This window comes from Neovison vison, chromosome 9 (genome assembly GCF_020171115.1).
Source record: "Neovison vison isolate M4711 chromosome 9, ASM_NN_V1, whole genome shotgun sequence".
In the NCBI taxonomy this organism is placed as follows: Eukaryota; Metazoa; Chordata; class Mammalia; order Carnivora; family Mustelidae; genus Neogale; species Neogale vison.
Window position 1 is genome coordinate 75,424,784 of NC_058099.1, and position 23,775 is coordinate 75,448,558.

The 23,775-nt window shown below is 51.0% G+C and overlaps 1 protein-coding gene across 2 annotated transcripts in view; it reads left to right on the plus strand.

Moving 5' to 3' along the window:
* The window catches only part of GOLM1 (golgi membrane protein 1), a 55,571-nt gene that overhangs the window by 9,581 nt on the left and 22,215 nt on the right, over nt 1–23,775 (plus strand). For both annotated transcript variants that reach the window (XM_044265784.1, XM_044265782.1), the window contains exons 2-5: nt 2,616–2,763; nt 4,592–4,771; nt 19,253–19,307; nt 22,024–22,126. In XM_044265784.1, the coding sequence (XP_044121719.1) occupies nt 2,635–2,763; nt 4,592–4,771; nt 19,253–19,307; nt 22,024–22,126 (467 nt within the window). In that variant the 5' untranslated portion in view covers nt 2,616–2,634. The remainder of the gene's footprint in view (nt 1–2,615; nt 2,764–4,591; nt 4,772–19,252; nt 19,308–22,023; nt 22,127–23,775) is intronic.

Consider the following 23,775-nt stretch of genomic DNA (forward strand, 5'->3'; position numbering starts at 1 on the left):
AAATAAAATCTTAAAAAAAAAAAAAAAAGAGAATATAAAAAGGCATTTCACCAAATGAACAAATGGCCAGTAAATGAAAAGGTGCTCATTTATGTTCATAACTAAAGAATTTTTTTTTTTTTTAAAGTAGGCTCTATGCCCCACATGGGGCTCAAACTCACCATCCCAGGATCAAGAGTTACATGCTATATGGACTGAGCCAGCTGTGTCCCCCAAGAGATGTATTTTAAAATATCATTACTGATGGGATTGCCAAACATTAAAAAGTTTTATTTTGGTGTTACTGTGTGAGAAAACAGTTCTCATACTAGTAGTGAGAGGGTAAATTATTGGAAGTGCTTTGAAAGCCAATTGAGTAAGATCTATCAATTTTTTTTTTAAGATTTTATTTATTTATTTGACAGAGAGAGCTACAAGTAGGCAGAGAGGCAGGCAGAGAGAGAGAGAAGGAAGCAGGCTCCCCGCCCAGCAGAGAGCCCGATGCGGGACTCGATCCCAGGACCCCGAGATCATGACCTGAGCTGAAGGCAGCGGCTTAATCCACTGAGCCACCCAGGCGCCCAAGATCTATCAATTTTTAAGTTAGATTTGGATTTAGTTTAGGCTTGGATTTATGAACGAGTTGCAAACATAGTACAGAAGGTTCCTATATGTCCTTCACTCACTGTTCCCTTGTTTAGTTGTCCAAAATGCTTTTAGAGCATTGGGGTTTCAGAGTTGTGTGTAAGGGCTCGCACACCTGGGTAGAAGTTTGCAAACAGGTGTGGATGTCAAGGGTGTTCGTGGCAGCGTGGCTGGAAATAAGCCGAATTGTCCTCTGTAGGAGACTGGTTAAATAAATGCTGGCACACAGCGGAGCTCCCTCCAGGGCTTCCGAGAGAAAAGAGCAAACTATAATTTGCCACGAGGAAAAGTGTGATAAGAAGTATGATTAAGTGACTCCTGACATTTACAAAACAGTGTGAATGCTCTTGTTTCAATTTAAAAACATGTATGTTGATGCTTGTGTAAGCATCAAGAAACATCTGGAAGACTCACTGCATATTAGAAGGGCCAACACCTGGCCCTTTTCCACAGCCCTTGAATTGGAAGTGGAGGAGTGGGGCCCACGCCCCCGTCGCAGGTGATGCTGGGGTCCTGGGAGGGTCGAGAGCCCCTGTAATAGGAGGATGCCGCCGTTAGGGAGACTTCAAATTTCACACTTTACTGTGCAGCTTTTCTCCCCAGTTGTGTTTGTAGTTTTATATATATTTTTTGAAGTGTGAAAAAGACTGTTTTGTGATCAAAATCAGATATAAGGCAGTGGAGACAGGACATGTATCCGCAGATATACAGAATTTTCTAGAAGTTTAGTATTTCTGAGCATTACTCTCCTTTAATATGTATGGGGCTTGCTGATTTCCACTGATCATGGATTTTTAAAGTTTCTTCCCCTCTCTAACCCTGAAAGACCAGCGGCTGGCCAGGGAAGCTGAGGTCACTTCTGTGCTTCGGAATTCTGATGGTCCTTTATTTCAGGTGATTCCAGGCAGCGCTCATTTACCCCATTTAGACATCCACACTACTAGCTGATTATTATGGAAGCGGTCTCCCAGGGACGTGCCTCACCAGGAACACCTGAGGGGGAAAACTGGTCCTGTGGACTCTGCTCTGTTCCTGCTCGAATGAACTTTAACCTGGAGGTTGAGTCCCTGGGAGGTCTTTCCTGCACTGTGGGCCACACCCGGCATAAAAGAGGCCCTATTCACAGAGATGCCCTTTGTGGTGCCTGCCACCGTTCCTCTGATAAGGCCTGTTTTACCCGCCTCGTGGGAAGGTCGGCTTTCCTTGTGCTTGGTTCTGGGGCTGGTATCCAGGCAGACCTGGTCTTGGGTTGAAGTCCATGAACAGACTTGGTCACCTCCCTTTTGTAAGCTGTGTCTGGCTTTCTCTGCAGAGGTAATGCTCTCTGCAGCTCTCTAGGTAACGCGGATGGCCTGTACAGGGAGAGCAGGAAGCGTTCAGAGGAAGCCTGGGCCGGCACTGCCCACCTGCTGGCAGCACCCTGTATGTGTGTGTGTGAGTGGGGGGGTCCACACTGGCTGTGACTTCCTCATTGAGCATCCATACTCCTCCGGGGTGCTTTCTTGCTTTGCACAACAAACCTTTATTTGGGTGTCCTTAGTAATTCTCTCCAAGGTGAAAAGCCCTCCCTTGTTAGGACTTGAATCAAAAAGGCCTCTTTGGGGAGCAGTGAGAAATGGGTTTTTTCCCCCCTAAAGTGATGTGGAAGCATTTAACATTTGCTGTTGCAGTTCACAGAGTTGATTGCTTCTTAACCTGTCCTGGAGGCAGCAGGGAGAACGGGGTGGGGAGGATGGGGAAGGCACTTAACACCATTTTACAGAAGAGGAAACTGATGTGCAGGAGACAGTCCCTGCAGGCAGTGGGTTCCCAGGGCCGTGCTCCCTCCTAGCTGCCTGTCCTGGGGGGCCGGCCTGCTGGTGGTCTTCTCTTTCCCGCAGGATCACGTTTGGAGGCACAGACGCCTTCCTGCTGGCGGTGGGGATGGACACGATCTGCTCCCAGGGCGACACTGTGAGCACAAAGGCTTCTTTGCTTGTTTTGTTTGTCAGATTCGCCCCAGCCTTTGAGATGATGGGACTGGGAAACGGGCGCCGGAGCATGAAGTCGCCGCCCCTCGTGCTGGCTGCCCTGGTGGCCTGCATCATTGTCCTGGGCTTCAACTACTGGATCGCCAGCTCCCGGAGCGTCGATCTCCAGGTGCCTGGCTTGTCTGGGTGCATGAGCGTCTCCCCATGTTTCAGGTGGCTGGGTGGTAGAGTCCCAGGGCCCTGGTGTCTACCGCTGCCTAAGGCATCCCGCTCAGCGACTTGTGCACTATGTGTCTCGAGGTTGGGGCTCCCCACATCCCCCACCCCGCCCAGGCCAACTCTTCACATCCACTCTGCACTTGGGTAGGAGAGAACCTCTCTCTGACTTAGGATGGCTCCCAGATCGTCCCCCTCTCTGCCTGGCCTGTGAGTGAAGGGTTTTTCATGGATCCCCTGGAGCTGGTTCTGGGAAGGCCGCTTGCTTTGTCACCCCGAACGGCTGTTGGGTCCTCCAGTCCACACCAGATCTCAGAGTGGTGTTGGAAGTGTATTTGGGTAACAGGTGTAGGAAGTGTGTTTCTACAGGTGCTAGTAGTTAAGTCCTCACTCAAGGACGGTAATTTTAGCTTTCCCATTTATGGTTGTGTATTGTGGGTCAGACAGGGCTGAGCTGGGACAGGCACTCTCCTTGACCAGACTTCAGTCCGGCATCTCTGACCCCTCTTCTCTAGGCCTCTGTCTTGGCTTCCCCCGCCATCCTGCCATCTCGCCTTTAGCCTGCCCAGCCCACTTGGCAAAGAATTCTGGCTAAGTCCTCTCTACCCCCCAATATCTGATCAGGCACCTCCTCCCTCTTGCTGATGTCTGAGCCCTTTGCCTGCCTTTAGCAAGAAATCTCCCTGCCCTTGAGGTCCCCTCTTGACACTTTCCCCCCAACTGGCCCCTCACTCTGCTGTTGGCTGCAAACCCTTAGCTGCCTCAGCTGGGTTCAGAATGGAACCGGTTCTCTCCCCTCCTGAACAGACCCCTGTTGCAGGAGCCTTGGAGGAAGTTTTCCTTCCCGTGTTCACAAGTGTCCGAGTGATTTTTCTTTAACAGGGCGTTATATACACGCTCTGCAGTAGGACACAACACAAACTCTGTGAGCTTGGGACTTCATCTCCCCCCTTCCCAGGCACGCAGATCCTGACGCAGATGGGGGCAGCACACCAGGAGCAGGGATTCCAACCCAGCCTTTCCTCTCCCCCCAGAGCTGGGGCTCTCAGCCCTGAAACCCTGCCCCGTCCCAGCAGGCCCCAGGCGGCCGCGTTTTCCTGGGAGCTTCCTGGGGATCTGGTCTCCGGGCAGACGTGGGCTTGGGGTCCTGAGTTAGAGAACTGAATCTGTTCTGAGAGGTTTTGTCTGCCGAAGGGTTGAGTGCTCTGTCAGCGGGAGGGCAATGGAACTAAATATTTGAGCACCTGGGGAAGTGGGAGGCACTTCATGGATTTCCCTCCTTCAGGCCTCAGAGTCTCCGGGAGGGACGTGGTGGGATTTCCTGGGAGATAAGCTGGGGTGTCCAAGAAGCCCAGAGAAGTGACTTCCTCTATTTGTAATATGGTTTCTCTGGGAAAAATTATAGCTTCTGTACAGTTGATTTCCAAGATTGCTCGTAACAGAACCCCTTCAGGCACATTTTTGGGGGGAAGAATTTATTCTCCAGGAGCAGAGTTAGCAGAAATTCCATCTGGGCTTTGCAGGACATGCAGAGAACGTGTCTGGCCCCAGGCTGCTGCCTGGTTAGGAAGGAGTGGAATGGGAGCTGGGGAGTGTGGGGCTGGGGAGGGGACCCAGGAGGGCCCGGCAGCACTGCCCACGGGGCCTGGGAGCACCTCCAGCAAAGGGCTTGCTGCTGGCTCTGGGCCCCGGAGCCGGCTTCTCAGAGGGAGCGCCTTCCAGCGGCCAGGTCTTCAGGGACAGCTTGGGGTTTCCCCTCGTGTTCTGTGCTGTCCTCCTAGACCCGGATTCTGGAGCTGGAGGGCCGGGTCCGCAGGGCCGCTGCGGAGAGAGGCGCGGTGGAGCTGAAGAAGAACGAGTTCCAGGGGGAGCTGGAAAAGCAGCGGGAGCAGCTCGACCGGATCCAGTCCAGCCACGACTCGCAGCTGGAGAGCGTCAACAAGATCTACCAGGATGAAAAGGCAAGAGCCCCCTTAGTTCCCCCTTAGTTCTGTTCCAGATGCCAGTTGGGACACCGCTGAGTTCTTCGGCTGGGAGGGGGAGCGGTGGGGATGGTGTTCATGAGATGGGGGGGAGCGGGTCACGTGTCAGCGGTTCCCTGCCTTGTTCTTTGCATCCCTGTCTTCTTTAGGCCTGCACATCTGTCCCTCTTCGTCCCCTTCCCCTGCACTACCTGACCCCCAGCCCTTCCCCTCCGGCCACCCCTGCATTGTTCTCCATTCGTGAGCCTTTCCACATGTATGAGAAATCCTACAGCGTGTTTGCCCTTCTCAGATTTATTTCACTTCGTGTAATGTCCTCCAAGTCCATCTGTGGTGTCACAAAATGGCACGACTTCGTGCTTTTTTGTGACTGCGTAGTATTCGTGAGTGTGTGTGAGTGTGTGTGTGTATATATATACTTTATCCGTTCATCTGTCGATGGACACTTGGGCTGCTCCCCTCCCTTGGCTGTTGTGAATAACGCTGCAGGGCACGTGGGGTACATGTATCCATTCAGAGTAGTGTTTCTGTTCAGGTAGATACCCAGAAGTGGAATTGCTGGATCATACGGTCGTTCCACTTTTACTTTTTTGAGGAAGCTCCATCCCACTTTCCATCACGGCTGCAGCCACACGCCTTCCCACCTGCTGCGCACGAGGGCTCCCGTCTGTCCGCATCCTCAGCAGCACCTTTAGTTCTCGTCTCTTTGATCTTAGCCATTCTGACGCATGGAAGGTGATCGCTTGCATGGTTTTGATTTAGAGAAAAGCTCTCTTCATTTGCGGGGTACTGTACCGTGTTCACACATGTGTTCTTCTCTGAAGATGGCTCCCATTTTATAGTGAAGTGCTTCTTAATGTCCCCTAATTGCGGGTGACACTATTATACTCGTTCAGTCCCCATAACCGACCGCAGTAGGACGTAGACGTGGCGCACAGTGTGTACACACACAGATCCCTTTCAAGCTTGTTGCTGGGAGAAAGTAGAGTTTATTCTCCAGGAGCAAAGTTGGCAGGATTTTCGTCTGGGCTTTGTAGGACATGCCGAGACCGTGTCTGGCCGCTGCCCGCTGCCTGGTTACTGGGCAGTGTGCGGCTCGGGTGGGGGATCCCAGGAGGGAGGGCCTGGGCTGAGATGGGGGTGGCTGGGAGGGGCTGGTGTCTGGGCTGGTTGAGTGCGTCCTCCCCGCCCAGCTGTGGTCTAGAAGCTGTTGTCCCATCCTCAGCGGGGGAGGAAAATGAGGTGTTTCCTGCACTGTCTGCCCGCCGCACCCCTGTGCATCCATGTGTCCGTGCCTGAAAGTTCTTCTCTCTTTCTGAGGAAAGATTGTCTTTTATCTGAGCTTCTGGCTTTTTTCCGTTTTTACTTTAAATTTTTTCCTTTTTGAAATGGTAGCGATAGACGATAGTACGGCTGTGTGAGGTGTTGGCTTATCGCTCGCATCTGTTTTCGTGACTCCCGTCAGTCTACCAGAGGCTTCCGGAATTCCACTGCCCTGCAAAATCCCAAATTTGGGGAGTGATAATGTCTCATTCATTCTCCTCCAAGCTTCCGGGATTTCTGTGTGTTGCGTGAAAGTGCGGGTGCATATTTTGGGTGGGGAGAAGGAAAAGAGGCTGCAGGTGAATTTCAGCTCGTGGGCATTCGGCTTTGGTGGCGTTTGCACTACTTTGGCTCCAGACCCCTGTGAAATGGGCTGCAAATAACCGGGCTTCCGTATTGGGTGGGCAGAGCCCGCAGAGCACGCTGGGCACAGAAGCGTTTGTCCGAGAGAATTCCTGGTAATGCAGCCGGTGGAGCATCATCCCACCGGCGGCTCCTCAAGATAGAGATGCTGGTCCATTTGAGTACAGTCTGACGTGGGAAAACATCACAAACTTGGAATTCTTTGAAATCTGATAGAGGAGCTATTTTCTGAACATCTTTCTCTGTAGATAAAGAGACGAGTGGGAACATCTTCCAGCCAGAAATGAGGTGACTGTTTCACCTTGGTTCTTAATGCTTCAGCATTATGGCTTCTTTTTAAAAGGGGGCTTAGCTCTCCCACCCCCTCCACCCCAAACTGCTTGGGAATGGGGTGGGGAAGGCTGTTGTATTTGCAGTAAGCAGCTTACATATTGAAAATTCGAAAGTCCCAGTCAAGAGGGTGAAATATGTATTTGAAAGTGGGACAGAGAGCCCCTGGGGAAGAATGTTTTTAACTTTTAAAATATGTGGTAGAAAGTTCTTCTAATTTGAGGGTGGGGGCTAGTCCCTTAGCTCCAGGAGGAGTTTAGCTGTAGCCTGATGTGGTGGTAAAATGCATAGGCTGTCCATTCAGGCAGACCTGGGTTCAAATACTGTTTTCCTCAGCTCTGTGATTTTAGGCAAGTCACTTAAATTCTCTGGGTCTGTTTTCTTAGCTCTCCAGTGAGGAGAGCAACAGAATCCCCCTCACAGCCACACTGTGAGGATTCGGTGAGATAATATTTACACAGGGCTTGACACAATGCTTGACGTGGACCAGCAGCTCAAAAACTTGGAGCTGGTGTTATTACAACTAGTCCCAGTAATTGTAGTAACAGCAGTGGCATCAAGATAGAGATGGTCATAAACCACAGCATCAGAAGTAATAACACTATTTTTGGGGTGGGGGGAAGGTGGACTTTTTTTTTTAAAACTTCCAAATTGATACCATGGAACAAAATTGCCCTACTTTTAGGAAAGGGTGAAAAGATGTGGGGTGGCCATTAGAACCAGTGTTGCTGATTCTAACCAGACGCTGGACTAAGCTTTCCCCAGGGATGGTGTCCTGGATTTGTCTCGGCAGCCTCATGAGACTGGTGCTTCGGCTCGGAGTTTGCAAGCCTCCCCCCAGGTGGAGGCCTAGACCCCCGAGAGCCCACACAGGGGGGCCTCCCTCTGCTCTGTGCAGACATAGGGCCATGGTGGGGGGAGGGTGGACCTCCAGAATTCTCCATCCCTAAATAACACAGGGGTGTGAGTGGGGCCACAGGGTACCAGGCTGGCCCGAGTCCATAGTTGTTGAAGTTAGGTGATGGGATCCTATATTTATCTCCATGCTTCAAAAGAACATGGTAGTCCAGCTCCTTCTCTTTTGGCCCCATTTCCAAATTCTCAGGCATTAAAATACCAGATTCTCTATGGCCAGGCAGTTCCGGAGAAGTAGGGCTGGTCCGTCATACCAGTACCTTCTCTCTCTCTCTCTCTCTCTCTCTTTTTTTCTTCTTTTCCCCTACTTAGGAGGTCAGCACGTGTGTGAATTGGAATGAGGCTGTTTTTCAGAATGTTAAAGAATCCTCTGGTGGTGGAATAGAGCTTCTCAGCCATGGGAGGATTGGGTGGGGGGTCAGCATCTCTGGGTGGGGGCGATTTGCAAAATGTCACATGTCTCGTGCCCTAGATATTTCTGACCTCCTGGAACCTTACCAGTGCCTTGGGTGGGCACTGTTGCCCTGGTGGGTGTTGTAGCCATCACATGGGGGTGTGGACAGAAGCCTGAAGGCCAAACCCACCAGGGATGATGGGGTCATGAATGGAATGCTTCGGGTCAGCACCGTGTGGTAGAATTCCCCAGGAGGAGGGAAGTGTCCCGTCTGAGCTCTGCTGTGCGGTGTCCCGGCTACGTATGGCTATTGAACACCCGCAGTGTAGCTGGTGGGTTCGAGGAACTGAACTTTGAATTTTACTCAGTTTTAAATACATATAAGTGGCCAAATCTTGAACAGCACGGGTTTGGATGGTAGAGGCTGAACTCTGGTGGAAAGGCTGAGTGTCCTGTTCTGCGGGAGAGCCACGGGCCAAGTCCGGGTTTCCTTTGCTTCTCGGCTGTCTTTCCCTTTTCGCTCTTTGATTCTGAATTGGGCCATGGGTGACGAGGTCACCTTGTGGTGGGGCAGCTGTGCTCCCTGTGGAAGCCTCTGTTGCTAGGCAGTGATCAGGGGTGCAGAATTCTCCGTTCAGCTTATCCTGTTGGCGCTTAAGAACCTGGTTGTTTATTTCAGAGAAAACCGGCCTTGCCAGGCAGCACATCACGGTCGCCCGGGAGCTTGTGCAAACACACACAGATTTTAAAAATACGCTGGGTCTGACTCTACAGGTGTTGGGCCTGGGAGAATACTGAATTTTTCTGAAAGATGGTACACACACGTGTGGGTGCACGGTTTTCTCCAAATGCTCAGATCCCAGAGAAGCGGGGGTGTGGGGGGTTTCATCTGGAGACCCATGGGGGAGCTCCTGGGTGTTTTGCAGTATCGCACTCTTTTTTTTTTTAAATTTAATTTAATTTTATTTATTTATCAGAGAGAAAGACGGGGAGAGAGCGAGCACAGGCAGACAGAATGGCAGGCAGAGGCAGAGGGAGAAGCAGGCTCCCTGCCGAGCAAGGAGCCCGATGTGGGACTCGATCCCAGGACGCTGGGATCATGACCTGAGCCAAAGGCAGCTGCTTAACCAACTGAGCCACCCAGGCGTCCCACAGTATTGCACTCTTAAAAATAAAACTGCCGTATCAGGGTTTTCATTTTCTTTTTTTTTTTTTACTCATTCTCAATGAAATGACTTTAAAATGGAGGGCATTATGATGAAGTTAGAGAATTCTTTAAAAATAATCTGGCGGTGTAGTTACAAAGTAACGGATGTGGATACTGTTTTTTCCTAAGGTATTTCTGATATCTTTACCTGCATTACTAGAATCCTTGGCAGTTTTTAGAAGATGGGCCAAGTTGCAAACTTCCTGCTCACTTTTTTTCCCCAAGATTGCCAGCTCCCTCAGCCTTGGGATGTGGGTGTGTCTTTGGGTCCTCGATCCTGAGACCAGCCTCTCAGGCACCCCTTCGAGTTCACCTGGAACGGGTGGGCAAGTGTGAGACACCAGGTGAGCTCCAGCAGCCTCGCTGTGGTGCTGGAATGAGCCTGGAGCAGGGTTTGTAGGAAGGAACAGGGCATGAAGAGAAGTCAGAGGGATAATAAGCTGATACCTGTGTGTCCCTCCCCCAGAAATTATGTAAAACAAAACCATTATCAAGTTGAGGTCCTCTGTGTTCTCCTCTGCCCCTTCCTTCTTTCCTTCCTACCCAAACATCGCCACCATGATAAATTTCTTTTTAAATTGTAATTCCAGTGTAGTTAACATAGTGTTATGTTAGTTTCCGGTGTACAATATAGTGTTTCAACACTTCCACAAAACACCTCATGCTCCTCATGGCAAGTGCCCTCCTTAACCACCGTCACCAGTTTCACCCCCTACTATTTTGAATTCTAGTGGTTATAGTTTATATTTCTTAACTTCTGCAGATGTCCAGTGGCCAGAGCATTGACCATCAGATTCTGTCTCGATAATAAGAATCAAATCCTACTGCTTTTTTTTTTTTTTTTTTTTTAATCTTAACCAAAGCCTCTGCTTTTCTTCTTTTAAAGATTTTATTTATCCTGGCTGGCAGGCCATTGTGGTTAGCTCTGAGCCAAGGTGCAGACCCGCTGGGCTGACTGGCCGGGAGGGGCCCGCGGGGCTGGGCGCAGGCTGCGAGCATGTGTGTCTTGTAGGACTTCCACAGCATTCAAAGGGTCCTGGCTGCTTCTCTCTGTGGCGGCTTCTCCTGTGCACCTGAGAAGGCGGGGACTTATTTCTGAGGAGGTGGTTTTCTCAGGGTGACCAGAGCAGACTTGTGCAGATACAAAGTTTCTTTTATTTTTACTACCTTTTATCACTGTGTTTTACTGAAGACCAAAGGGTTCTAGAAGTGCTTTTCTGTTTTTCGTCTGCACTGATTTTCCATATCTTACTTCTTTCCATTCAGTATTTATTCTGTGGGGTGCTGGGCAGGGGTCAGGGATGCAGCGGGCTTTGTGGGTGTCCTGGCTTTGCCGGTTGTCCAAGATGTGCCAGTGTCTAGGCTATGTGGCTGTCTGGGCTGTGCCCGTGTCCAAGCTTTGAGCTGTGCGGATGTCCGGGCTGTGCAGGAGTCTGAGCTGTGTGGGTGTCTGAGCTATGGGCTGTGCGGGTGTCCGGGCTGTGTGGGAGCCTGGGCTGTGCAGGAGTCTGAGCTATGAGCTGTGTGGGAGTCTGGGCTGTGTGGGTGTCCAGGCTGTGTGGGTGTCGGGGCTGTACCCCATATCTGAGCTGCTCAGGTGTTTGGGCTATGCCTATTGCATGGCAGAGGAGAAACAGGTTGGTGGGTCTGTCAGGGCCACTTGCGGACAGACATCATTCCAGGGTGCTGAGTGCAGGGAAGTAGGTGCAGGAAGAGGTGGGAAGGGTCTGGAAGAGCACCCCATCCAGGGGCGGCTCTGGGATGGCGGTTCAGGAGGCCACTGCAGCCTTAGCCTAGAGCACAGCACCTTACCTCCGGCCCTGACTTGTAACTCAACGTCCTAACTGCTCCGCCTTTCAGTGTTGTGAGACTGCATCTAATTGGAATTTAAACCCCACAGGGACAGAGTCTGGAAAAGGGTCTCAGGAGCCGGAGGAGGCATCCCCAGGCCAAGGGCAGGTGGGCTGTGGAGAGGGCTGCGCAGGGGCAGATGCGAGCACATGGGAGGGGAGTCCCTTTGAAATCTCTTTCCCTGGAAATAAAGGGGTCTGTTCGATTGTAAATTCTCCAGTTTGCTGGTTAGACGTGGCCTTCAGACAGTTTTGTGATCGAGTCATTCACCTCCCATGTGAGGACTCTTAAGGAGAACCTCAGACTCCCTTTTCTGCACTGTCCCTGCACTGAGCTTCGAGCCTCCATCCCCTCTGTCCCCCACCTCTACGGGAAGGGGACTGGGGTTAATTCCTCACAGAAGGGGTGCCCCGAAGATGTGGTCTTGCTGCACGGGATTGCCGAAGTTGCCCGGAGGATTGGGGGTTGAGCAGATGTGTTTGCTCTCCTGTGTCCATGGGGGGAGAGGCCATCCCGTGGACATGCCTGCTCTCAGCTCTTGGATCTCGGGTGGGGGACTCCCACCCGAGCAGGTCGGTGCCTCCTTCTGTAGGAGCTGTGGGAGGTGGTCCTGTGGCCAGCTTTTGTCTCATCTGGGGACTCAGAACCCCTTGACCCTCTCTTTTCATCTCTGAACAATTTTTTTTTTTTTAAGATTTTATTTATTTATTTGACCGAGAGAGACACACAGCAAGAGTGGGAACACAAGCAAGGGGAGTGGGAGAGGGAGAAGCAGGCTTTCGCTGAGCAGGGTGCCGCATGCAGGACTCGCTCGCAGGACCCTGGGATCATGATCTGAGCCAAAGGCAGAAGCTTAACTGAGCCACTCAGGCATCCCTATCTCTGAACTTCTTAACCCCTTGTTGCAGGACGAGTGTTTGATGTGGAATAAATGAGGAATGTTTAACCTACTTTTTTTTTTTTTTTAAGATTTATTTATTTATTTGACAGAGAGAGTGAGCACAAGTAGGCAGAGAGGCAGGCAGAGAGAGAGAGGGGGAAGCAGATTCCCTGCTGAGCCTGATGGGGGGCTGGATCCCAGGACCCTGAGACCATGACCTGAGCTGAAGGCAGAGGCTTAACCCACTAGACCCAGGCACCCCTGGACCTATTTTTTCATTTATTTCCTCTGTGGCTCCACCAGTGGGATTCTGGGATTACTTGCATTCAAGAACAATGAATGGGCCCCTGTAACCCCATAGGCGTAACCTGTGTATCCCCCTCCCCCGCCCCCTGCCTCCACCGTCTGCAGAGTCAGACTTTGCAGAGTTGAGGCCTTTCCCACAGGTGCAGGTGGGGACATCGTTCAGATCCCCAACTGGAAACAGAAGAACTAATGCTCACAGACGGGGTTCAGCCTAGGGCTCCTGCCCCACCCCCCAAGTGAAGTCAGCCTCCACAGCCCCTCGCACTCGCCCCGCAGGGAGGGGGGCAGTTCCTCCGTTGGTTCCAGAGTGTTCCGAGTCGCTGCCGCTGTCTCTGCTGCCGTGAGGGACTTTCTCCCTTTGAACACAGAGATTTCCAGGCCCCTCCCCAAGCCTGTGCAGTGTGCTCTTCTACCTGAGCAACACCTCAAGCGGTGCTGCCCCCCCCCCCGGAACCTGGGGCGTGTCCGGAGGGGAGACCGGGAAGAGCCGAGGGTGCGAGGGTGCGTGCTGTGAGGACTGTGGCCTGAAGGAGAGCTGCTCCAGGGCAGGGCACCCAAGGTCTCTGGCAGCTGGCAGTGTGTGACAGAAAGATCGAGGGTGTGTGGATGGAGAAGGAGGCCCCACGTTCTGCCTTAGTCAGCTGCTGGAGAACCAGCAAGGAACCTTCTGGGGGTCCCCCTGCATGTCCTGTTCAGGGCCTCCTGGGAGTTCTCTGTGACTCAGATTACTGAAGGCCCGTGGGAGGCCCTGACGGGAGGAAGCTGTGGAGTCTGAGTTGGGGGCAGTCTCCTCAGTTGGTTCCCCTCCCGCCCCCCATCTCCCTCCCTCTTTCCTTCTGTGCCTCCCCCCTCATTCCCTTTCTCCAGTAGTGTGCCCCTTCCCCGCAGAGCTGTGGTGCGGCCTTCCAGCCGGCCGCCAGGCATGTTGTTCCTTCCTCCTGAAGGCCTCCCGGCAGGAGCCACTCTGGGCACGCAGAGCAGCTGGGCCCTGTGCCGAACTGGGTGCTTCCTGGATGGGGTTCTTTGTCCTCAGCTTCACATAGAGTTTTGCTTAATCCCCCATGAGCTTCTCTTACTGCTCTGTGCCTTGAGTCCATTGTGCTGTGGCCACAGCCCACACCCGCCCTCCTGCCCTCCCGAGAGCCCCTGTGTGCGGGCCTGCGGCCCCTTCTGACCCGTCCTGCTCCCCCTGCCGACTCTGAGCCCGGAGCTCGCAGCCCACTCCTGCCCCCTGGCATCCACATCCTCACACACTCCTTCACTGACCCACCCACCTCCTGCTCTTTGTGGGGCTTTTGTTTTATGGTGGTAAAATGTGCGCAATGTAAAATGACCATTTTAACCATGTTGAAATGCACAGTGCGGTGGCGTGAATTACACCCCGTTGCTGTGCACCTGTCACTCCTCCGCCTCCAGAACTTTCCCATCTTCTCCCATGAGGCTCTGACCCCATTAAACACAAACCCCCCATTCCCTCACCCCCCAAGTCCTGGCAGCCTCGGTTTTTCCTCCTGTCTCCGAATCAGACTACCCTACATTTCTCCTGTAAGTGGAATCGTGCGGTGTTTGTTCTTTAGTGTTCGTTTTATCTCATGCAGCAGAACACGCTAACGTTCTTCTTTTTTTTTTTTTTTAAATTTTATTTTTTTATTTGACAGAGAAAGACACAGTGAGAGAGGGAGCACAAGCAGAAGGAGAGGGAGAAGCAGGCTTCCCGCAAAGCAGGGAACCTGATTCAGAGCTCGATCCCAGAGCACTGGGACCTGAGCTGAAGGCAGACACTTAATGACTGAGCCACCCAGGCACCCCTCTTTCTTTCTGTTTCTTGTTTTTTAAAATATTTTAGTTTTATTTGAGAAAGCGTGAAAGCATGTATGTCCACAAGCACGGGGAGGGTCAGTGGGAGAGGGAGAAGCAGACTAGGGGCTTGATTCTAGGACCCTGAGATCTTGACCTGAGCTGAAGGCAGACATTTAACCCACTGAGCCACCCAGGCGCCCCCACACACTGGCATTCTTGCATGGATATTCTGTCTCTATCTGTCCCTCTTCTCCTCATGCATGAACACACACTCATTCCTGTGCCCGGCCATTTGCTGACTTTGAATCACCCAAGCTGCAAGTTCCTATACTTTCTAGTGTCCTGGGTCTCTGGGCCTCCAGAGTCGGTCTGTAACTCAGCACAGAGGCCTAGCCTCTCTGAGGACCTTCTCCGAGGGCTGGGACTCAGCCCCTCTCTGCTGTCGAGGGAACTGGGTGTCTTCTTTCCCCGCACACCACTCCCTCTGCCTTCTGTAGAGGGCTTGTCTGGCGAGGGAGGGGCAGCTGGGGGGATGGCCCACCTTTGTGCCTTCAGGCTGAGGCTTGTGCTGGACACCTGATGCCCATGCCGGGCAGGTTTGCTGAGTTCTCGAATTCTTCCTGTGGCCCCGTGGCTGGAGGACAGCCTTGTTTCCCGGCAGCCTGCCTCCCCCAGTCTTTGGCCCCCAGGGGCTGTCGGATAAGGGTTTGGGGTGGCAGGGCTTATTTTGGTGGTGCTAGTGTGTGTAATCTTAGCAGGACAACATAAAGAAAGAACTAATGGGCACTCGTTTGCCACTGGACTCTCCCGCTGCTCTCCCTTCTCTTTTCTCAAGGTCTGTGCTATCCCTCCGTGAGCCCTGAAAATGTCCCATTTGAGATGTGCTGTCCAAATGCAAAAATAGGCTAGATTTCAAAGGCTTGGGGTGGGCAAACAATCTCATTAATATTATTTTATGTTGATTACATCCTGAAATGATAACTCGGTTATGCCAGATTAAATACAGCATTGAATTTCACCTGTTTCTTTTTGTTACTTGGGACAGAATTCACGTAACCCAGACATGACCGTGTTAACCATTTTACCGTGTCTTGTTCTGTGGCTATGGGGTGCCACGAGGCGGCGCAGCCGTCAGCACCATCTCATTCCAGAACATTTTCATCTGCACCACAAGAAATCCCGCACCCATTAAGCAGGTGCTCCCCACCTCCCCTTTCTCCCCACCCTTGCCCCCCACTAATTTACATTCTGTCTCCAGATTTGCCAGCTCTGGACATTTCCTCTCTGCAGAATTGTACCTTTTGTGGCTTTTGTGTCTGGCTTCTTGCTCTCAGCATAGTGTTTTCAGGGCTCACAGCACATGTCAGGCCTTGGTTCCTTTTTATGGCTGCATAATATTCCACTCTGGCTGCCCCATGTTTATCCAGTCTTCACCTGATGGACATTTGGGTGTTTCCACCTTTTGGCAGTTCTGAATAATTCTGTGAATGTCTGGGGACAGGTGTTGGATGGACGTATGTTTGTGATTCTCTTGGGTATAAATCTGGGAAGAGGAGTAAGGGTCATGTCACAACTGTTTAATTTGGGGGAAACTGCCGAGCCACTTTCCGCAGTAGCTGCACCATTTCCCATTCTCCTCAGCTGCATCTGAGGGTTCCAGTTTCTCTGCACTTTCTCCACATCCTTGCTCACCCTTACTTTCCTTTTTGCTTTTTATTTTTATTTTTGTATTTTTTTATTTTTTCAAGATTTTATTTATTTATTTGACAGAGAGAGATCACAAGTAGGCAGAGAGGCAGGCAGAGAGAGAGGAGGAAGCAGGCTCCCCCGCTGAGCAGAGAGCCCGATGCGGGACTCGATCCCAGTACCCTGAGATCATGACCTGAGCCGAAGGCAGCGGCTTAACCCACTGAGCCACCCAGGCGCCCCTTGCTTTTTATTTTTAACTTGCAGCCACATCAGTGTGTGTGTGTGACGTGGTGTCTTCTCATTTGGATTCCTGTTTCTGGGGATGGTGGGCGTCTCTCTCATGCATTTTGGCCATTTGTTTATCATCTTTGGGGAAATGTCTGTTCCAATCCTTCACCCAATCTGTTTTTTTCCACTTTAATGTGACTACTAGAAATTGTGAGGCTTCCGTACAGGACTGACCTTACCTTTCTCTTGGATAGCACTGCTCTGGGAGATTCCGAAATTGGTGAGGGGGATGGGGAAGACGAAGGAATGTTGCATATTCTTCCTTCATTCTCCGTGTCATTCACTGGTCACCACTTTGAGATCTTCTCCCCGAGGCACTAACAGCAGTGTCGTTACATAGACCTTCTCCAGGCACAGGGGACAAGGCTTAGGTGGTCTGAGGGGCGTGTGAGTCCGGCTTCGGGGAAGGGGGCCTCTGGCCTTCAAAGCAGATTATTTCAATGAGCGAAACAGAGCCATGGAAGGGGATCTTTTCTCCTTTATCACGTGATCTGTGTCACCCTTGCAGCAAGCTTTCCAAAAGTTAGGATTTTAAAGTTAGTCATTTACATTTTCTGGAGCTTTTAGAGAGGTAGAATTTATTGTTGAACTACTGCTTTGAAAAATGTTGAGCTGCTTTTTCTAGGAATCGAATACAGAAATAGTTTGATCAAATGCACTTGTTTCTCAGACAGTTATAACACATTTGTACGTGGGTGATGGATCTTGAGGTCCTCTGAGTTCACTTTCCAGTTAGTTCTGGTGTCATTATGCTGCTGAGTGTCCCCGGGGACGCTCCACACACGCCGGGAAGTGCAGCTTCTCCCAGAGTCACTCTCACCAAAATGTGAGAAATAGGGGGTTGTTTAGAGGAGAATATATATTTCATTTAAAAATAATATTGTTTAGTGAAGATTTTTTTTTTACTGAATCTCCAAAAAGCTAGAAACATTTCCATTGTTTCCTGAACGTGATTTAACAAGATTTTAAATAAATATAAAACTGCATATAAAACATGCTGATGGCATTTTATCATCCTTTTCTCATTTACTTCGGTGCAGGCTGTACTTTTCCATGCATAAGTAAGTAGGTGCGGGAAGATAACGAAAATATCTTTTCTTTGGAAGAGTCGCATGGGAGACAGGCATTTCCTCAGATGCTTCCTTGACCCTCAGGTACAGACTCCAGAGTGGGGTTTTTGGAGTTGGGCCAAGGGGAGTGAGTGGAGAAGGAACAATTGAGAGTGTCCGGGGGGCACCTGGGTAGCTCAGTCGGCTAAGCATCCAGCTCCTGGTTATGACTCGGGTCATGAGATCGAGCCCTGTGTCGGGCTCCATCCTGGACGTGGAGCCTGCTTGAGTTTCTCTCTCCGTCTGCTCCTCCCCCTCACCCCACTGACCCTGCTTGTGTGTGCTCTTAAAAAGAAAACGTATACACACACACACGTATTTATACAGATTTATGTGGAATATATATATTTATGTGGAATATACATATTTATATGAATATACACAGGAGTGGAATCAGAGCGTATCCATCCTCCCGTGACTGGCTTACTTGGCTCTGCACAGTGTGCTCGAGGTTCATGTGCACAACAGCACATGGCAGACGTTTTCCTGAAAGGCTGCATCACACCCGCTGACGGTAGCTGCGGCGTTTCCTTCCTCCGGTCACTGGCCGAGAGGATGGTGGCTCCTCACTCGGGGCTGTCCTGAGTAGTGCTGCCGTGAACATTCCAGCGCACACGTCTCTTCGAGATTCTGCTCTGAGTTCTTGCGGCTCAGCGGGAGCCGCTGGATCCTGTGGTCTTTTGTGTGTGTGCTGAACTTGAGCACGCCCCCCGGAGTGAAGCAAGCCTCCCTGCGCGGGGCTGTCGGGCTCCCTGCTGCTTGCGTCCCTGTCCCCAGGGCTCTCCTCTCTCCCCTGCCCACAAGGGTATCTGCAGACGCCCCTCTTGATAATCTCTCCCAGCGATACAATACCATCGCTGTGACTTCCTTCCTGGTGTGCCAGGAAATGTTCGAGTCCTCTGATCTCCCCAAATAAACACGATTTGTTGGGCCTTCCCTCTGTCCGCGCCAAGGGAAGGGTCAGGGCTGGACAGAGGTCCGGGAGGAAGCCGGAGGCACAGACTGTGGGAGGTGGCGTGGTTGACATTGTCCTCCGTTGCAGGAAACGTGTCCCCAAGCTGTGGGCCGCGTGGCCTGGGTGTGTGTTTCACAGGCTTTGTTGCTCATGACATTTCACCGTGTGTACAGAGCCGCACCCGTGTGTGCGCTCTCATACGGAAGATTCCCGTCACCTCTCTTTCAGGCTTCTGTCGGCTTTGGCAAGGGTGCAGCCCGCTAGCCTGGTGTCCTAATTCGGCACGTGACAAGCACCAGCTTGCTTTCTGGATCGGGCCTGCCGGCGCTTGGGTTTAGGCTTTGCCTGTTGGCTGTGAAGAAAGTCTCTTAAGCAGTCTGTGCCTCAGTTTCCTGCCCTCTGAAATGGGCTAATATGCTGCTCGCCTCAGAACCTGGGGAGAGCAGTGAGCGAGCGGACCGCAGAGCTCAGAAGGGCACCTGGTGACCGTGGCCACAGGCTCACAGGCTGCTCCTGACGCACACCCCACACGCCCTTTCCTCACCTTCTCCTCGGTTTTCTCAGTTCCCTGAGTTCTGTGTTGTCCTTTCTCCTCTGTTTTTGGCCTCCCCAGCTTGCTGTCACTTCGTGTGAGCCCGTGTCCCCCCCCCCCTCGCTGTAAGAAGCTCTTCCTCTTCTCTGTTCCCTCCCCAGGGTGTAGTCACACCTGTGGCTCAGGACAGGATTGCGCCCCCGCCCAAGAGGTCCCAAGTTGCTGCTGCAGCTTCCATGCAGGAAACGCATCTCAGGGCCAAAGAGCCAGAGGCCCCATTTAGCCCTCTAGGGTTACAGGTTCTTGTTGGGACGGCAGACCTCTCACCACGGGAGCTCCTTGCTGTGTGGGTGCAGCAGCATCCCATCGGGAGCTCAGCAGGAGAGCTGTGCCCGTCCCTCCCAACAGCTGGTGGGGGACGAGCATCGCTGCTCCCTTTTCCCAATGAGAACATCTTATCCAGGCTCTTCTAAGCTGTTAGGTTGGGGCACGTTTCATTCTGTGTTTCTCTTTTGCAGGCGGTTTTAGTGCATAATATCACCACAGGAGAGAAGCTTATCAGAACCCTGCAAGGTGAGTTCCATTCCCCTCCTTTACACCAGATGTTAGGCCTTTTAGGAAAAGCCCGCCTTTCCTCTCATCCTTTTCTAGTAGCTTTTATTCTAATCTAATGATGGGGGGGATCATGAGTAAATGACTAGTCTTTACTGGATTCTTTTTGCCAAACAGTTCCTTAAACAGCTTTTTCCTTTTAAAAATGTTGATGAACACATTATAAGGTATTAGGTACAGAATTCAGATGCTCACTTTTTGGTAGGTTAGGAAGCATACCAGAACAGATCACATATATATATGAATGATAGGTGATCTGTATGTGTATCTATATATGTAGATATATACATCTGTACACACACACACACACACAAGTATAGTATGTGTGGTGTATATAGGATTTTACGATTTCTTTTAAATGGGTAACCCTGAATTCAGATTTCTTTTATGAAAACTCTAACAATTATCCAGCCCAATTTAATTCCATTTCTTTGCTGCCCTGATTCAGTTTGGCAGCCGGGTCTGGTTTCCGTTGGGCCCCGGGAAGCAGCGGTAGCAAGGGCAGTCCTGGGGTGAACCCCTCACTGGTTGGCTCCCCCACTGGCTGTGACTGGGGGGCTCGGCAGGCCCTGGGTGGTCCTGGGGCCTGGGGAAAAGAGAGCTGGGTCCCATGGGGCTGACCTTTACTGTGGGTAAGAAGCTCCTATGCCCACCCCCGCCCCGAGCCTCACTTCAGCCTCTGGGCAGGTAGGTCTCTCTAGAGCTGCACTGTCCAGAGTGGTGGCCATGAGCCCTGTGGCCAGTGAACCCTGAAGTTTGGCTAGTGGGATGGAACTGGATTTTGAATTTTTGTGTGATTTTCAGTGATTTAAGTTAAAGACTGAAACTCCGAGTCGACTCTGTTATTGGGAGAACTAAGTATTTACAGCTTAATATGTTAGTCTACTTTTTAACTGTGCATGTGGTAAAACCTAAATTCAGATGAAGCATTCCCAGTGCAGATTTAATGTCTGGATTGAGATGTGCTCTAACTGGTACACACCAGATTTCAGAAACGTAGTATGAAAGAGAGAACATAAAATATCTCATTTGTAGTTTTTTTGTATTCACTACTTGTTGGCAAGATAATGTTGCGTAGCTGTCGAGTTCAGTCAAATATGTTATTAAAAGTGATAATGCACCTGGTTTGGTTCTTAAAAATGTGGTTGCTATGGGGTTCCTGGGTGGCTCAGAGGGTTAAAAGCCTCTGCCTTCAGCTCAGGTCATGATCCCAGAGTCCTGGGATCAAGCCCCGCATCAGGCTCTCTGTTCCACGGGGAGCCTGCTTCCTTCTCTCTCTGTCTGCCTCTCTGCCTACTACTTGTGATCTCTGTCTGTCAAATAAATAAATAAAATCTTAAAAAAAAATGTGGTTGCTAGAAAGATTACCTACGTGGCTTGCCTTGTAGTTCTGTTGGACCGTGCTGGTCTAGGGTTCTCGTCCCACAGTGGGTTCTAAGAATACGGGTAGGGGACATTCAGGGTTTTACAAAGTTACATGGGTCCCTGGACTGCTGGGGGCTTTGCAGTGCTCCCCTTTCTCATCTGGCCTTTTGAGAATGATCCACGTCGTGGACGTCAGTAGGTTATTCCTTCTGTTGCTGAGCAGTAGTCCCTCGCCCCATACTTGATTTGATTATGGGAATTTTTTTTTTAATGTGCAGTTTATTGAGGTGTAATTTACACCCAGTAAAGTGTACCCTTTCTAGTGCAGAGCTCTGTGTTTGGACAAATGCCCCATCCCCTAGATCACTGCAGCCATGACCAGACCCTGTCCTGCAGGAAGTGCCCCCCAACCCTTTGAGGTCAGTCCCCTGCCTCAGCCTCCAGCCCCTCTGAGCAATTTTACAGCCCCCCAGTTTTAAGACTTGGAGCATCTCCTAGAACTGCTCATGAGACGGAGGCTTGTTACTGTGTCTTTGGCATTTCACTGAATCCTTCACTTTCATTTCATTTTCCCCCAGGAAGCCCTGTAGGTTTAGAGTCATGGGGACAGACCCCGGGGATGTGGGTGTGTGTCTAGGGCTGTGTCCCAGGCCCTGGTTGCAGCCTTCTGGCCACTCTGCTGTCCCCTCTGTGGCAGCTCTTCTTTCTCCCCCGGCCCTTGGTCAGCGGCTGCTGTTTTCTGCAAGACTTTTGGGAGCCAAGAGGTCAGGGCAGCAGGGCTGATGAGTCTCCTCAAGGAAAGCATGCTGCTTCCCAGCTGGGGGGTGGGGATTAAATGAGCACAGGCCTGGGGAATGGCTGGTGGCCGTGAGTGACAGGAAGTAAGCAGGGGGGCAGCCAGCAGGCAGCCTGGGCCCAAGGACGGGGTTCTGCCCTGAGCGGCTGCTTACCTGAGCAGATGTTGAAATCCATGTTTCACAGGCTGAAGGGGAAGTCTTCTGGGGACCAGGGGACACAGTGGCATGGGTCACCTTATGGGACAGCTCAGGGTTTAGGATGTCTAAGAAATATCTGAACAGAACCTCCTAATGCGTTTTAAAGGTCAGAGGTCAAAAGCGATTAGAGAGAGGGTAAGATTCCGGTTGGGTTGTGGATTTCCAAGGCTCCTCCACGGTTCTGGAACGTTCTCTTCCTTCTCTCCTCCCTTCTGTACTCTCCTGCGCGTCCTTGCCCACTGTGTTGTGACACATCTGCTGTTGTGTGACGGCCACGCTGGTGACCTACCGGCTCCTGGGTGGTCCTCTGGCCTCAGACCAGTTAAAGGCCCTGCAGAAGAACTATGGCCGGCTGCAGCAGGACGTGCTCCAGTTCCAGAGGAACCAGACCAACCTGGAGCGGAAGTTCTCCTACGACCTGTAAGTGTGGCCCCCAGGGGATGGGGGTGCTTCGTGTTCTGAGCCGTGGGCGTGAGCGGGTGGGTGTGCACTGCACGTCCGGGTTCTGCAGGAGGCCCCGCGCCCTTCCTCATGTAAGTGTGAGCCGAGCTTCAGAAAGCTCTGGAAGAGGACCAGCGGGCGGCTCCTCATTCAGAATACGCGGGAGGGCAGCGTCCAGAGCAGGAAATGGCCTGTCAACATACTTGTAAAGTTCCCTGAAGTTTTACAGGGCAGGTGTGCTGTCAGTAACGGAAAGACTTTAAAAATGTCTTCGGGAAGTGCTCAGATGTGCCCTTCGTCCGCTCCTAGACTGAAAGGTGTCTTTGGCATCAGATCCGGGATTTATCTCTGGGCGTCGGCATGTGGACATTCTGTTTCTGTGCGACTCCTAGCGGCTCTTCAAATTTCTGCAGCGAGAAGGGAGCACTTTTATTTTTCAGCTTTATTGAAGTATGATTGACAGATAATCATTGTCTGTATTTAATGTATAAAGCATGGGGTGTTGATATGCCTCGACGTTGTGAAATGTCCCGGATCAAGATCATTAAACATGATCGTTGTGCCTGGGTGGTGAGAACACTTAGGATCTGGCCTTCAGCGCATTCCAGGTGTACGTTACTCGCAACCCTGCTCCCCACGCTGCCGTCCCAGCCCAGCCTACAGTCAGGCCCGTCTGTTTTCAGCGGATGAGAACTTCAGTTGCGTATAAAAACCCTACACATTTACCTTTGGAAGGATTTTTATGACCAAAACAAAACAATAAATTTCCAAAAGGTTAGCTAAACCCTATAGTAAGGTAGTAAAAACCAGTTGCAGGGAGTGGAGAGTAAGTCCTAGTCTGTGCATTGTTTTCCCCAATAAGAGCAGCGTAACTCAGGCACAGGGGGGTCTGGGATTCGGAGGCAAACAGCCACCTATGAGCCCCGTCCTCTTTCCCGTTGGCTGACTTCTCCCTCGTTTGTGTCCAAGGTCATATAGATTTTTCATATAATTGCAGTCACAGGTAACAGTTTAAATCATTGTTTTCCACTTGCTTGTGTTATTTATAAATAGAAGTCCATACTTGCTCCAAAATGTGGCATCACTAAAAATGGCTGGTTAGTATTATGGAGGCACAGAATTTACCTCATGATGTCCGTGTTTGGGTATTTTGGTTACTTCTAAGTTTTTGATTATTCCGACTAGCCTGATAGCAATGTGTATACCTCTTAAAAAAGATAATTATTTTGAATTATTTCCTTCTAAAAAGGACTCATCTGTAGGTTCAGTGTCATAAATTGCCAAGTTGCCCTCTGAATAAGTATCCTCACTGCACTGCCCTCACTGGGATTCTCAGGTCCTTCCAAAAGATTGTCCACTCACTGTGGTAGCATCCTGATCACTTTAAAACAAAATACTACTAAAACCAGGAAGCCCCAAATATATAAGCATGCAGAGGACATGTGCTAACGTCAGTAGAAGGGTAATGTAATTAGAAAATATGCATATGGAACCTTCTTCAGCCAGGCCAGAGGTTCTCAATTTTGGTCAGCGATTTTGCTCCCAGGAGACCTTTGGCAATGTGTGGAGACCTGCGGTCAGCATTCTGCAGTGCACAGGGCAGACCTCATAACGGGGTTTTCCCTGGC